At 45.8% G+C, this 15,119-nt stretch overlaps 1 protein-coding gene across 1 annotated transcript in view; it reads right to left on the bottom strand.

The window, feature by feature from the left end:
• LOC124803250 overlaps nucleotides 1-15,119 on the bottom strand; it is a 665,131-nt gene that overhangs the window by 285,638 nt on the left and 364,374 nt on the right. The window contains exon 2 of the mRNA XM_047264433.1: nucleotides 10,163-10,368. Coding sequence (XP_047120389.1) covers nucleotides 10,163-10,368 — 206 coding nt within the window. The remainder of the gene's footprint in view (nucleotides 1-10,162; nucleotides 10,369-15,119) is intronic.

Below are 15,119 nucleotides of genomic sequence, written 5' to 3' on the forward strand. Positions count from 1 at the left end.
CACTGTACTGTCTAAACGTTTGGTTTTATGCACATACGTTAACATTTTCGGTACCAAACGTGCGCACACTTTTCGGTAATTCAAGTGCTCGGTCGCAATGCCATACAAAACACTACGAGAAACATTAGGAAAGTCATCCCGCAAGGAGTAAATCGTAAAGCGTTTATTTTCTCTCATCTTATTGTCCACTTGCTGCACCAAATTTTCATTAACGACCGAAGGAAGCCCACTCTGTTGTTCATCATGCACATTTGTGCGGCCATCTTTAAATGCTCTCATTCACTTTCTCATCATTCCATCACTCATAATGTTTTCTCCGTAAACTGCACAGATCTGACGATGAATATCGATCGCTTATAGGCTTTTAGCACTAAGAAATCTTATAACAGCCCGTACTTCACAGTCGGCGGGACTCACGAGCATCGGGGGCACCTTAAACACTCAGTACACAAGGTAAACAAGGAAGAATCAGACTGTAATGGCGTCAGTGCGTAGATTAAGGTACAGGCTTTCATGTAAAAATGAAATTATTGAAACATCTTAGCATGTCTTTTTTTAATTTCAAAACGGTACTTACTTGAAAAACACGCCTCGTATATCCCGCGACGTCTGTAAGTGTGGCCAAGTGTACTTCCTGTAGTACTGCGATGTCGACGTCCGATGCCCATATCATCTCTCGCAGCAGTTTACGGGGGAGCTAATGGTGTTGATGTTGATCGTCACTACCCAGTAGGTTTGTAGTCGTACCCCGCCGTGGAGAGTGAAGTGGGGCGAGCCAACGGCGAGTCATGCCGTATGCCACCTGACGACGTTGTCGGCGGCGTAACTAGACTTCCGTCTGGGGTAACTCAGTTCCCGGCGTGTGTTTCCGGCCTTCGTTGACGTCGTCACTCCACAACGTTCAAGGCGCTGTCATTGTGATATTCTAACGTTCCACTTCGTTCGGAGTAGCGGAGGACGTCTCGGCGGCAGTCGCAACGGTGGAGTCCAGTGGTTGAGGAGCTCCTGGGCGAGCCAGCAGAGTAGGCACCGGCACAGCCACAGCCAGCGTCATGTTGCCGTCATTCGTGTATTCGTGCAATTTCTCTGAGGCCTCGGCGAGCCGAACAGCCTCTGGAGCCCCAGAAGGATGTGATCTGTCTCGTTAAGAGATGGTACGGCGCCTCCCTTGTGCCTTTTAGGTGACCGTTGTGCCCGTGTTCGTCCCTCTGTGTCGGAAGACAGGAAGGAGTGGTGGCGGTCTGGGAGGAAGGCCATCGCGGGAACGATAAGTGAACTGGCGTCCATACCATCGGTCGGGTGTGTAGAGGTGGCGGAATGGCGTCAGATTCTGAGCGTGACTCGTCGACCACGGTGGTATTCGTAGCAGAAGGAGGGTCACCGGTACATGGTCCAACGGACGGCGGCCAGTGGGAGGAGAAGAGAGCGCCGATGCCCAGGTGATCGGCAAAACAGTCGTCAGAGTCGTCTGGCAGTTGGGTCATTCGTCGCTAAATACACTCAGATTTGAGGTGGTTTTCTTTCAAGCACCTGGAACAGGTCCTGGGTTGGCCGTCGTATGTGACGACCGCGTGGCAACCGCTGATTTGCAGGGGGTACGTTTGGAATTGCGCCCAGCGTACGACAGTGTGGTCATGTTCAGTGCCATAGAGGCGGAAAGTCACGATAACTTCTTCCGCCAAGAGCTCAAACGGGAATTCGAAGACTCGTGTGGTGCGCATTCCCAAGACTGCCGCACCGACATTTCCGTCCCCGTGGCAAAAGCGTAGCCCGTGTTTGAAGTCACGAAGTGTTCATCCGCACACCGCGTCTTTGACGAATTTGGCTTATAACGTATTGCTTAATAAGGACAAATGGATGCCCAAGATGTCGGAAGTAGGGATCTTAGCGACGTCGTGTAGGAAGCATTCCACTTCCAAGGCCTTTGGTATGCGTACCATCAAGTTTCCGACTTTGATAAACATCGGATTGTAGGCTATCGCGATTTTGGTTTATCGTATCGCGACATTGCTGCTCGCGTTGGTCGAGATCCAATTACTGTTTGCAGAATATGGAGAATATGGAATAGGTGGGTTCAGGAGGGTAATACGGAACGCCGTGCTGGATCCCAACGGCCTCGTATCACTAGCAGTCGAGATGACAGCCATCTTATCCGCATGGCTGTAACGGATCGTGCAGCGACGTCCCGTTCCCTGAGTCAGCACATGGGGACGTTTGCAAGACAACAACCATCTGCACGAACAGTTCGACGACGTTTGCAGCAGCATGGACTATCAGCTCCGGTTAGCCTTGACGCTATATCACATACAGGAGCGCCTGCGATGGTGTACTCAACGACGAACCTGGGTGCACGAATGGCAGAACGTCATTTTTTCGGATGAATCCAGGTGCTGTTTACAGCATCATGATGGTCGCATCCATGTTTGGCGACATAGCGGTGAACGCACATTGGAAGCGTGTATTCGTCATCGCCATACTGGCGTATCACCCGGCGTGATGGTATGGTGTGCCATCGGTTACACGTCTCGGTCACCTATTGTTTGCATTGACGGAACTTTGAACAGTGGAAGTTACATTTAAGATGTGTTACGACCCGTGGCTCTACCCTTCATTCGATCCCTGCGAAACCCTACGATTCAGCACGATAATGCACGACCGCATGTTGGAGGTCCGGTACGGGCCTTTCTGGATACAGAAAATGTTCGACTGCTGCCCTGGTCAGCACATTCTCCAGATCTCTCCCCAATTGAAAACGTCTGGTCAATGGTGGCGGAGCAACTGGCTCGCCACAATACGCCAGTCACTACTCTTGATGAACTGTGGTATCGTGTTGAAGCTGCATGGGCAGCTGTACATGTACACGCCATGCAAGCTCTGTTTGGCTCAATGCCCAGGCGTATCAAGGCCGTTATTACGGCCAGAGGTGACTGTTATGGGTACTGATTTCTCAGGATCTATTTACCTAATCTGCGTGAAAATGTAATCACATGTCAGTTCTAGTATAATATATTTGTCCAATGAATACCTGTTTATCATCTGCATTTCTTCTTGGTGTAGCAATTTTAATGGCCAGTAGTGTATTTGTGCATCCTCACTGAAGAAGTGGATTCATGGCCCAGATGGGCGTATCAGTTATATGAATGCGTGATGTTTCTTCCCTCGGACATGTGCAAAAGAACAGACGCTACGCATTAATATAATTGCTTGATGTGCGGGGCATTCGGATGTGGCAGTGCTTGATATTGGTTCAAATGGTTCACATGGATCTGAACACTATGGGACTTAACATCTGAGGTCATCAGTCCCGTGGACCTTAGAACTACTTAAACCTGACTAACCTAAGGACATCACACACATCCATGCCAGAGGCAGGATTCGAACCTGCGATCGTAGTGGTCGCGCGGTTCCAAACTGAAGCGTCTAGAACCGCTCGGCCACAACGGCCGACGCTCGGTACTGGACTGCGTGCAATCATAAGGGCAGGAATGCTCGTCTTTATGGTTCCGGTCGAGCGCGTGTGACTAACAGGAGGGAGGGTCTTCTTATCCTGGCCAAAGCACATCGAAACCTCTCCACATCCGCGCCTGCCGTCCCAGAACAAATAATAGCTTCCCGATATATTCTGTGTCATCCGCGTCATTGGTCGGAGACTAATGGTAGTCGGACTAGGGAATTGGCGTCCGATGCGTAGGCTACACTTAACACCACAACAAAAACGGCTGCAATTAATGCATTGCAGGGCCCGCAGCGCAATATATGTCACAGCATGACACTTTGTACAACGAATAATTCTGTTATCTGGTAAAAGGTTTATTGATTCTGTACAAAGAGAATACATACCCCAAACAACAATCAACAAACCCGAAAATAAGACTCAATCGATAAAATCAACCAAAAGAGATAACCAGATACGTACTTACCATCTGCATGGAATTTAGAGTAAAATAAATGACACATTAAAATATACCGCGGTTAAATTAACATTAAGAACAACAAACAATTTGCTTGCTGGTGTGGCTGAGCGGTTCTAGGCGCTTCAGTCTGGAACCGCGCGACTGCTACGGTCGCAGGTTTGAATCCTGCCTCGGGCATGGATGTGTGTGATGTCCTTAGGTTAGTTAGATTTAAGTAGCTCTACGTTCTAGGGGACTTATGACCTCAGATGTTGAGTCCCATAGTGCGCAGAGCCATTTGAACCATTTGAACAAACAATTTCAACACAAAAATCCTTTCAGGAAAACCCACCTTACGAAATTACCCATATCCAGGAGTGTATAAAATCACTTACGATATCCGTGAAAAAATTTACGTAGGACAAACAGGGAGAAATTTCACCATTAGATATAGAGAACAGACAAGACATATTAACAGCAACCAATCTCACTTCTTCCTACTCGTAAAAACGCAGAATCATACAGCAGAAAACATAGAAACTGCGCTCCAAATATTACACAAGCTTCCGAAAAGGATCACTATGATTTTTTAGAAGAATTTAAAATGTACATGCACACGAACACTAACTCTAAGAAATTATTGTCCTTCTAAAACGGTAAAGCATATAGCATCAAAACCTCAGGATTACATATTTAACGACTACAGACGACAATATAATCATGACTTATGATAAATACGAGTACAAACAAACTTCAGACACACAGCACATGTCCAATAGCTGTCAAACTTTATGTCAGATATCAAAATTAAGTTAAGTAAATAACGTTTCAAATCAGATAAACACAGCAGAGAACGACAACACAAAGGTGCAGTACGTACGTACGTCAAGAAATCCTAGATGTAATAAAATAGTCAAACATCTCTTACTTAAACTACTACCAAATAGATGATATCTATACTGTTCGTATTAATTGGACGTTGTGGTACAAAATAACACTAACGCCGAAATAAGCCTAAGATATAGAATCAATCAACGTTTCAGCATCTAATTTGAACTGTTCCTTATATAAAATGTCACAGAAGCGGCTGCATTTGCCGTAGTGTCGTTACTGGGAAGTATGGAGTTCTGATAAATGGCGTCACATTGTGTTAACAATGGATAGCGGTTCTGCACTACCCCGTATGTTCATAGTCGACGAGCACAGCGCGGACCCGAGGAGAATCCCGGGCCTTCCAATTATTTTGAGGGGCACGGATGTGTTGCTTCTGTCATCAAGGTGCGAGGAGCCATCGGGTATGACTCCAGGTCACGTCATTGACATCCTTCGTCCACGTGTTACCTCTCATGCGACAGTATAGTGGTGCCCTTTTTCAACAGATCAATGAACGTCCACAAGTGGTAGGTATTTCTACGAATTGTCTGTGTCGTATCGAGACACACCATTGGTCAGCATCATCCCCAGCTCGGTCCCTGATAGAACTTACGTGGGATCAGATTGGGCGTCAACACCGTGCCAGTGCCAATACCCACAATATCGAGGACCATTTACATCAGATGTGGGCCAGCTAGATTCAGGGCAGGATAAAACGGATTTCAACACCCTTCCCAACCGAATTATTGCATACTTCCAAGCCAGAGAGGGTGCTAAGTCATACTGATAAGTCGGCCGAAACTGCCAAGTTCACCGTAAATTTGATTTGGTGTTGATTTGCTGAAAATAACATAACGACCTGTGAAGTGTCATTTTGTTTCCTTCTCCTGCGTACTTCACTTTTTTGTCACGCCCTATCTTGTTATTTAAAAGGGATCATCAGAAAAGACGCTAAACTGGACCGTGTGCTATTTTTACAATTTCGCGCAGATTATATGTGACTTCGGCAATAAACGTTAAGGTAAATAATCGAGTTCGCGTTTCGGCACATGTTATTAGTCTGATAGCTAGTTTCAAATCTGAGCTCACTCCGTTGTAGAGCTGATGCTTTATCATGCCTGCATACCTCAGGCCGTGGCTAAATGACATTTCTTGACACGAGTGCGGAATAAGAGTATTGCTCTGAAGTTTGAAAATTACAATACAAGGGCAAAACCTTACGTAAAATAGCAGTTCAACCGATTCTTGATAAGTGTTCGCCAGTCTTGGACACCTATGGAGTAGGGCTTCGTAATTTGTCAAGCGTTCGTTTAGCCAGCATGAGGGTGTCACAGAGGTGTTCAAAGAATTGGAATGGGAGGCGTTGCAATAAAGACATTGTGCGCAAAGGATAGTATTACAGAACTCCTAGAGTCCCCATTTCATAAAGAGTGAAGCAACTGTGCCGTGATGCAGATGGCACAACTGGAGGTCCCCGCTTGGTGCTAAAGTCACATGCACTTCAGTTGTTCCGTGCGAGAGGGCACCCATAACATAGACTGTTGGCCGCAGCTAGCGCCTTGGACGCCGATGAGCGGCTGGTGGAAGTGCATTGGGAAAGCGAGACGAACAAGGCGCCTGGGGCAGCGAAGTGAGAAGGCCGAGCCAGCGCTGGGGAGGACGATTCGCTGCCAGTGGTGGGTCGTGCGGGGGAGTGATGAAAGGGGCAGCAGGGTGGCGGGCGAACACAACGAACGCGCAACCAGCTGGACGCATGGATGCTGTTATTTTATTTCCTGTTAACTGCAGCAGTCACTTGCTGTTGTAGTATTCAAGTAGCGCGTATGCCATTGTACTTTGTTGAGCGGTGCTTAAGACGTAGCCTAACTTGTCCTTCTGCTGATACCGCTATTTAAGTTGACAACTATGTGGTCTGATGATTTTACATATTGGTATTTTTATTCCGCGTTGCTGAGATGATAATTTCGGTTTTTGAACTCCGCCTTATGCAAAACAGTATGTATTTCTTTCCCTATGTACCCAGATAGTTTTCTGTGAGTCTCGATTTAGTTCACTGAGAATATCATTCGAATTTCATGATTTTTTTCTATTTTCGGCCTAAAAATTATAAAATTTGCTTTTTTAAATCTTTCTTCGATTATTCGCCTGAAATTACATTAATTGTGAAAGTGGATTTGTATAGGTCGTCATGTTTTTGTGCGTGTACAAATCCCCTCTTGGTTCAAATGGCTCTGAGCACTATGGGACTTAACTTCTGAGGTCATCAGTCCCCTAGAACTTAGAACTACTTAATCCTAACTAATCTAAGGACATCACACACATCCATGCCCGAGGCAGGATTGGAACCTGCGACCGTAGCGGTCGCGTGGTTCCAGACTGAAGCGCCTAGAACCGCTCGACAACTCCGGCCGGCAAAATCCCCTCTCACTATTAATGCAGTTTCACATGAGCAATCGAAACAAAATTAAAAAGGCACATCTAAAAGTTCTTAGGCTTGACCAGGAAGATCAACCATGAACTACGTATAATGTTTTTAGAGAAATAAATTGAGGCCGCAGAAGATGACACGTAGGTGTCGAAACATGTTTGGGTAAATATAGAAAGACGTATATTGTATTCTGAAGGGCGTGGAGTTAAAAAAAACTGAAATTTGATTCGCAAACACAGAAGGAACATCAACAGGAGCTTCCATCATCAGTATAATTACTTCATCATATTAGCTGAGAAAATCCATGCTACACCAATGGTATCTTTTACTAGTAGGGTCTGTGGGCAAATTAAATTCCATAATGACACTTTCAAAGTTGTAAATTATAAGTGCTTCGAACAGTATTGCTTCTTTGGATTTTGTAAATTTGTTGTTTTTCATTGTCATTTCCTTTTTGTTATTGTATTTATGGAGTTCACCTACATTCTGTGTGTAAGATTATTTAACCCGAAGTGGTTGGGAGGCTGTGAACTACGCATGCAAACGAACTGAATATGGCAAATTCCTGCAATTAATTGCTAGATAAAATGTCAACCTGTTCTCATTTGTCGCTTCGGTTTGCGTATAAACAGATTTGTAACTTTAGTTGTGCATAGGACGTCGTGAGGTGCTGTTGAAACAAGTATGAGATTGCTGGGGTTTGTTAAATTCGAACACACCACTATCGAACTGTAAGACGAAAAATTCAAGGCACCCATTTGACTGCATATTTGTGAGTATTTTGCGTAAGATTTGTATTTGATTTATTTGATTGTATAGTTAAGAGCAAATATTATTACAGTTGGATCATTATAGGCCTGAATGGGACCAAGTGCGAGTATTCATTGATAACTTACTGGATGAGGACCAATTGATTCTAATGGTGGAGATAAGTAAGCTGCTGTTATTGTCAGTGATCACAAAACGCCAAAGTAAGAAGGAGATGAAGTCAGTGGTAGTTATGATCTGGGAAAAAAACCACTAAATGGAGAAAAGAATTGTGCCAGTAAGGAGAAATTAGATGGTCAATCATGAAAATGCTTTTAGCATAGTGAGTGCCTTGTAGTACTGTCTATGTATATAAGGTATTTTGGTAATTGTAAGCCGCGCAGGATTAGCTGAGCGGTCTAGGGCGCTGCAGTCATGGCTTGTGCGGCTGGTCCCGGCGGAGGTTCGAGTCCTCCTACGGGCACGGGTGTGTGTGTTTGCCCGTAGGATAATTTAGGTTAAGTATAGTGTAAGCTTGGGGACAGATGACGTCAGCAGTTAAGTCCCACAAGATTTCACACACATTTGAACATTTTTGGTAATTGTAACCTCTGTTATTTCAGTACAATAGCTTGGGACAGCAATCATTAATTTCAATATTGTATGATTCAATATCTGTAACTGGCTTGTGACTACTAATTAATGAATAAAATTCCGTTTTATTGTTGTCACTACTTATCAATAACATTAGTCCATAGTAATACTTTACGGCTGATTAAATCAATAAATTCGAAGTTAAAGTATTCAATACATGTAAGAAACTACATAAGATGTAGTACATCTACATCTATATCTACATTTATACACCGCAATCCACCCAACGGTGTGTGGCAGAGGGCACTTTACGTGCCACTGTCATTGCCTCCCTTTCCTGTTCCACTCGCGTCTGGTTCGCGGGAAGAACGACTGCCGGAAAGCCTCCATGCGCGCTCGAATCTCTCTAATTTTACATTCGTGATCTCCTCGGGCGGTATAAGTAGGGGGAAGCAATATATTCGATACCTCATCCAGAAACGCACCCTCTCAAAACCTGGACAGTAAGCTACACCGCGATGCAGAGCACCCCTCTTCCAGAGTCTGCCACTTGTGTTTGCTAAACATCTTCGTAACGCTATCACGCTTACCAAATAACCCTATGACGAAACACGCCGCTCTTCTTTGGATCTTCTCTATCTCCTCCGTCAACCCGATCTGGTACGGATCCCACACTGATGAGCAATACTCAAGTATAGGTCGAACGAGTGTTTTGTAAGCCACCTCCTTTGTTGGTGGACTACATATTCTAAGGACTCTCTCAATGAATCTCAACCTGGCGCCCGGCTTACCAACAATTAATTTTATATGATCATTCCACTTCAAATCGTTCCGTTCGCATATTCCCAAATATTTTACAGAAGTAACTGCTACCAGTGTTTGTTCCGCTATCATATAATCATACAATAAAGGATCCTTCTTTCTATGTATTCGCAATAGACTACATTTGTCTATGTTAAGGGTCAGTTGCCGCAACCTGCACCAAGTGCCTGTCCGCTGCAGATCTTCCTGTATTTCCCTGCAATTATCTAATGCTGCAACTTCTCTGTATACTACAGCATCTTCCGCGAAAAGGCGCATGGAACTTCCGACGCTATCTACTGGGTCATTCATATTACACGTTGGGTAAGAATTCCAGGCCACACCGCTGCCGGGTTAAAGGGTTATTTGAGTTGTTGTTTACAGGTATAGTATTAGCAAGAGTTAAATTATAATGAAATTATGTTCTCACAATTCCGAGTCTTTCCAATCTACAGTTCCGACGCCGCTGCATACCTACCAAATCACACTGTTTCCTCCAACATACACTTCACCCAATCATCACAACTATAAAATTCTAAAAATTCGAGCCCACATAGAGCGTTACCGACAGTATATGTCCACGTTAACAACCAGCGGCTGGAGTAGGCAGTGGGGGGGGGGGGGGGGAGAATGATACCTGTGCACCGTGTACTGTACCCTCCGCCACACATTGTATCCATCAGAACACAGAAATAGATATAGAACCCGAATGGGTCACGAGCTGTCTTTGGCAAAGACAGTCGATAAGCACATTATCCCCAGTTCTAGCCTCGGCGCTGCAAATAGGTTCAAAGGAGTAGGAACTCTGAGCAGATTTAGTACTCACGTCGACAACGACTCCAGGCAGCTGGAAGATCTGGGCCGGCGGCGTGTCCCTGGGCACGAAGCGGTAGAACTCGCGGCCGTCCTTGTACCACTTGACCGAGTAGAGCGACTCGCCCTCCAGGTCGTAGTGGCACTCGAGGCGCGCGTTCTGGTGCAGCACCGTGTGCATCGGGATCCTCACCTCCACCAGCCGCAGGCTCCAGCCCCCTGCAACAAAAACCACTCACTCACTGACGACCAGGCTTCACAGTTACTGACAGACACACACATACGCGGTGTATAACTAAACTACTGGCCATTAAAATTGCTACACCCAGAAGAAATGCAGATGATAAACAGGTATTCATTGGACAAATATATTATACTAGAACTGACATGTGATTACATTTTCACGCTATTTGGGTGCATAGATCCTGAGAAATCAGTTCCCAGAACAACCACCTCTGGCCATAATAACGGCCTTGATACGCCTGGGCATTGAGTCAAACAGAGCTTGCATGGCGTGTACAGGTACAGCTGCCCATGCAACTTCAACACGATACCACAGTTCATCAAGAGTAGTGACTGGCGTATTGTGACGAGCCAGTTGCTCGGCCACCATTGACCAGACGTTTTCAGTTGGTGAGAGATCTGGAGAATGTGCTGGCCAGGGCAGCAGTCGAACAATTCCTGTATCCAGAAGGCCCGTACAGAACCTGCAACATGCGGTGGTGCATTATCCTGCTGAAATGTAGGGTTTCGCAAGGATCGATTGAAGGGTAGAGCCACGGGTCGTAACACATCTGAAGTGTAACGTCCACTCTTCAAAGTGCCGTCAATGAAACAAAAGGTGACCGAGACGTGTAACCGATGGCACACCATACCATCACGCCGAGTGATACGTTAGTTTGGCGATGACTAATAAATGCTTCCAATGTGCGTTCACCCCGATGTCGCCAAACTCGAAAGCGACCGTCATGATGCTCTAAACAGAACCTAGATTCATTCGAAGAAATTACGTTTTGCCATTCGTGCACCCTGGTTCGTCGTTGAGTACACCATCGCAGGCGCTCATGTCTGTGATGCAGCATCAAGGGTAACCGCAGCCATGGTCTCCGAGCTGATAGTCCATGCTACTGCAAACGTCGTCGAACTGTTCGTGCAGATTGTCGTTGTCTTGCAAACGTCCCAATCTGCTGACTCAGGCATCGAGACGTGGCTGCACGATCCGTTACAGCCATGCGGATAAAATGCCTATCATCTCGACTGCTAGTGATACGAGGCCGTCGGGATGCAGCACGGCGTTCCGTATTACCCTCCTGAACCCACCGATTCCATATTCTGCTAACAGTCATTGGATCTAGACCAACGCGACCAGCAATGTCGCGATACGATGAACCGCAATCGCGATAGGCTACGATCCGACCTTTATCAAAGTCGCGTTTCTCCTCCTCACACGAGGCATCACAACGACGTTTCACCATGCAGCGCTGGTCAACTGCGGTTTGTGTATGAGAAATCGGTTGGAAGCTTTCCTCATGTCAGCACGTTGTAGGTGTCGCCACCGGCACCAACCTTGTGTGAATGCTCTGAAAAGCTAATCAGTTGCATATCACAGCATCTTCTCCCTGTTGGTTAAATTTCGTGTCTGTAGCACGTCATCTTCGTGGTGTAGCAATTTTAATGGCCAGTAGTGTATTAATACCGGAAAGTCATACGGAAGAAGGTATAAGTTAACAGAAGTACGAGGTCCGTTCAGCAGTAAACGCAACATGTTTACCCCGGCTAATTTCGCTTTAGAAAATGCTGAATTTATTGTGGACATAGTAGAATATTTCCACTTCAGTCCCTATAGTTGTATGAAGTTTCGATAGGTGGCGGCGCTGTATGTAGCGTTCTACCTGACACCTCAGCAGAGAGGTGTCGTAGGGTTCCTTTTGGCGGAAAAGCAGTGCATCGCAAACATTCCGAGGCACTTTCAGAATGTATTCATAGACCTGTCAGTGAACAAAAGCACTGTGAGCCGTTGGGCGTGGCGTATGTCATTAGCGCAGCAAGGTAGCGGAAACCTGTTCGGTCTCCCGCATGGCATCCGGCCACAAACGGCTGTGACTCCTGAAATATTGGAAGGTGCGGACGCTCTCATTCGAGCTGATCGACGGATAAAAACCAAACATCTCGCTGCAAAACTGAACGTCTCTATTGGGAGTGGTCACAAAAGTTCTCTGGACTCTGCTTCCTCATCTACTCTAAAGCGCGGAACCCTCATCCTCCGACTTCCATCTGTTCGGCAAAATGAACGATGAGCCCAGTGGGAAGAAGTACGTGGATGATTGGGGTAGGGTTATTGACGCAGAAAGTCGTTGGCTTCCACGTCGACTACTAGCGTGCTACCATATGGGCATGTAGTCTCTCCCACTAAGGGGACATCAAGCTGTCGCATTGAACGGAGATTGTGTGAAAATGTAGGGTTTCGTCGCCAGAAGAGTGGAGAATAATCTAGCATGTGGGATTTCTGAATGAAACTAACTTACTCTTAGAAAAAATATTAGTGTTACTTATTCAATGAACCTCGTAAAAATGTCTCAGTAAACAAGGGTCGATAAAGCAAATGTTAGCAACTGCGAAAGAGTGAAAGCGAGCCTGCTGACCGAAACATTATGACCACTGTCCAAAACGACAATGAATGATATGTGGTGCCGTTGCAGACACGTGACGCGAAAAGGAAAATATACAAGGGCGGCAGTGACGAATAGGGAATCTTCTAGCGACAAAATAGGTCGCGAATGGGGAAATACACTGACACAAGAGACTTGAGAAAGAGTAAATTATTTGTGCCTCGTGCTTGGGAACAAGAGTCTCAGAAATCGCGAAGCCGTTTGCTGTTCACATTCTGTTGTGGTAAACATCTATGGAAAGTGGATGAAGAACGGTGAAACCACGAGTAGGCGACAGGGTGTTGGACGTCCACTCCACATCATAGGAACGTAGATGTCGGAGACTTTTCCGCTCTGTGGCACGTGGGTACCGTGCTGGAGCAGGTGCAATTGGTTTGGAGTACACCTTTCAACGCACATTGTTGAATTTGACGGTCCGCAGCAGATGACCTCTACGTGTTTTCACATTGAGAGCGATAACACCAATTATGATTAAAATTGCCAAGGGTTCATAGATATTGGTCGGTGAATAAATGCAAACGTGTCACCAGGTGGAATGAATCATGTTTTTTGTTCCAGTATATCATTAGCAGTATTCAGATAAGCTGTCATCCAAGCGCAGCTCGAAAAATGCACAACGCCATGGATGAAGGCCAGTGGATGCAGTATTGTGCTGTGGGGGAGATTTAGTTGGACTTCCATGGGATGAGTGGAAGCAATCGAGGTCACCAAGAGAGCTGTGGACTATATAAACACAACTGTGGACCACCAGATCTCGTCGACAGAATGATCCAGCAAGGTAACTGTCCGTATCACCAGCTCAGGTCATGCTGTAAGTACGAAAGAGAAAGCACATTTATCTCTTGCACACAGAATTTGCTTCACACAAATTCGATGGAAAATATTGAAGTCAATATAGGCCGCCAACTGCGCAAATACAAACCAGGTACCGTTATTTGCGATAACTGTGCGTAGACATTTGGTGCTACATATCAGTGGAAAAATATCAACTAACTGTCACAATCGCTGCTGTATTGCATTCCAAAGCTGGACCAACACACTACTAAGGAGCTCATAACGTGAATGAAGTTTTCGTTCTGTAACGGAGTGTGCACTAATATGAAACTTATTGGTATACTAAAACTGTGTGCCAGACAAAGACCATAAGTCTGGACCCTTTCCTTTCGCCGGAGAGTGATCTGCCAACTGAGCTATCCAAGCACGACTCATAACCCGTCCTTACAGCTTTGCTTTTACCAGTACTACGTCTCCTACCTTCCAAACTTCATAGCAGCTCTCCTGCGAATGTAAGTAAATGTGAAATTCTCGATTAAGTATTTATCTAATTGAGCACAAATTTCACACAGGGTCTGTGCAGTTCAATACTTCTTTAGCACGTTGAATATTAGACTTTAACTGTACGCTTGTATATATTATAGGAGTAGGTCCTCCAGTAGCCACCCTCGTGTAAACATACTACACTAGCCTCTGCAGACACTTATGAATTATTTCAAACATTCCTGGATTATCATATTCATTATGTGATCAAAAGTATCAGGACATCTGACTGAAAATGACTTACAAGTTCGTGGCACCCTCCATCGGTAATGCTGGAATTCAATATGGTGTTGGCCCACCCTTAGCCTTGATGACAACTTCCACTCTCGCAGGCATATGTTCAATCTGGTGCCAGAGGGTTTCTTGCGGAATGGCAGTCCATTCTTCATCGAGTGCTTCACTGAGAAGAGGGGGGGGGGGGGGCCTGGAATGAAGTCGGGTATCGAAAACATTCATAAGGTGTTCTATAGGATTCAGGTCAGGACTCTGTGCAGGCCAGTCCATTACACGGATGTTATAGTCTGGTAACCATTCCGACACAGGCTGTGCATTATGAAAAGGTGCTCGATCGCGTTGAAAGATGCAGTCGCTGTCCCCGTATTGCTCTTCAACATTGGGAAGGAAGAAGGTGCTTAAGAAATCAATGTGGGCCTGTGCAGTGATAGTGCCACGCAAAACAACGAGGGGTGTAAGCCCCGTCCATGAAGAACACGACCACACCATAACACTACCACCTACGAATTTTACTATTGGCACTACATACGCTGACAGATGACGTTCACCGGGCATTCGCCATGCAAACACTCTCTGCTATCTGATCGCCACAATGTGTACCATGAGTTGTCACTCCAAGCAACGTTTTTCCACAGTTCTGTCAGCCAATGTTTACGCTCCTTACACCAAGCGAAGCATCGTTTGGCATGTAGCGGCGTGGTGTGGCTTATGAGCAGCCGCTCGATCATGAAACCTAAGTTTTCCCACCTC

Source organism: Schistocerca piceifrons, chromosome 6 (assembly GCF_021461385.2).
Source record: "Schistocerca piceifrons isolate TAMUIC-IGC-003096 chromosome 6, iqSchPice1.1, whole genome shotgun sequence".
In the NCBI taxonomy this organism is placed as follows: Eukaryota; Metazoa; Arthropoda; class Insecta; order Orthoptera; family Acrididae; genus Schistocerca; species Schistocerca piceifrons.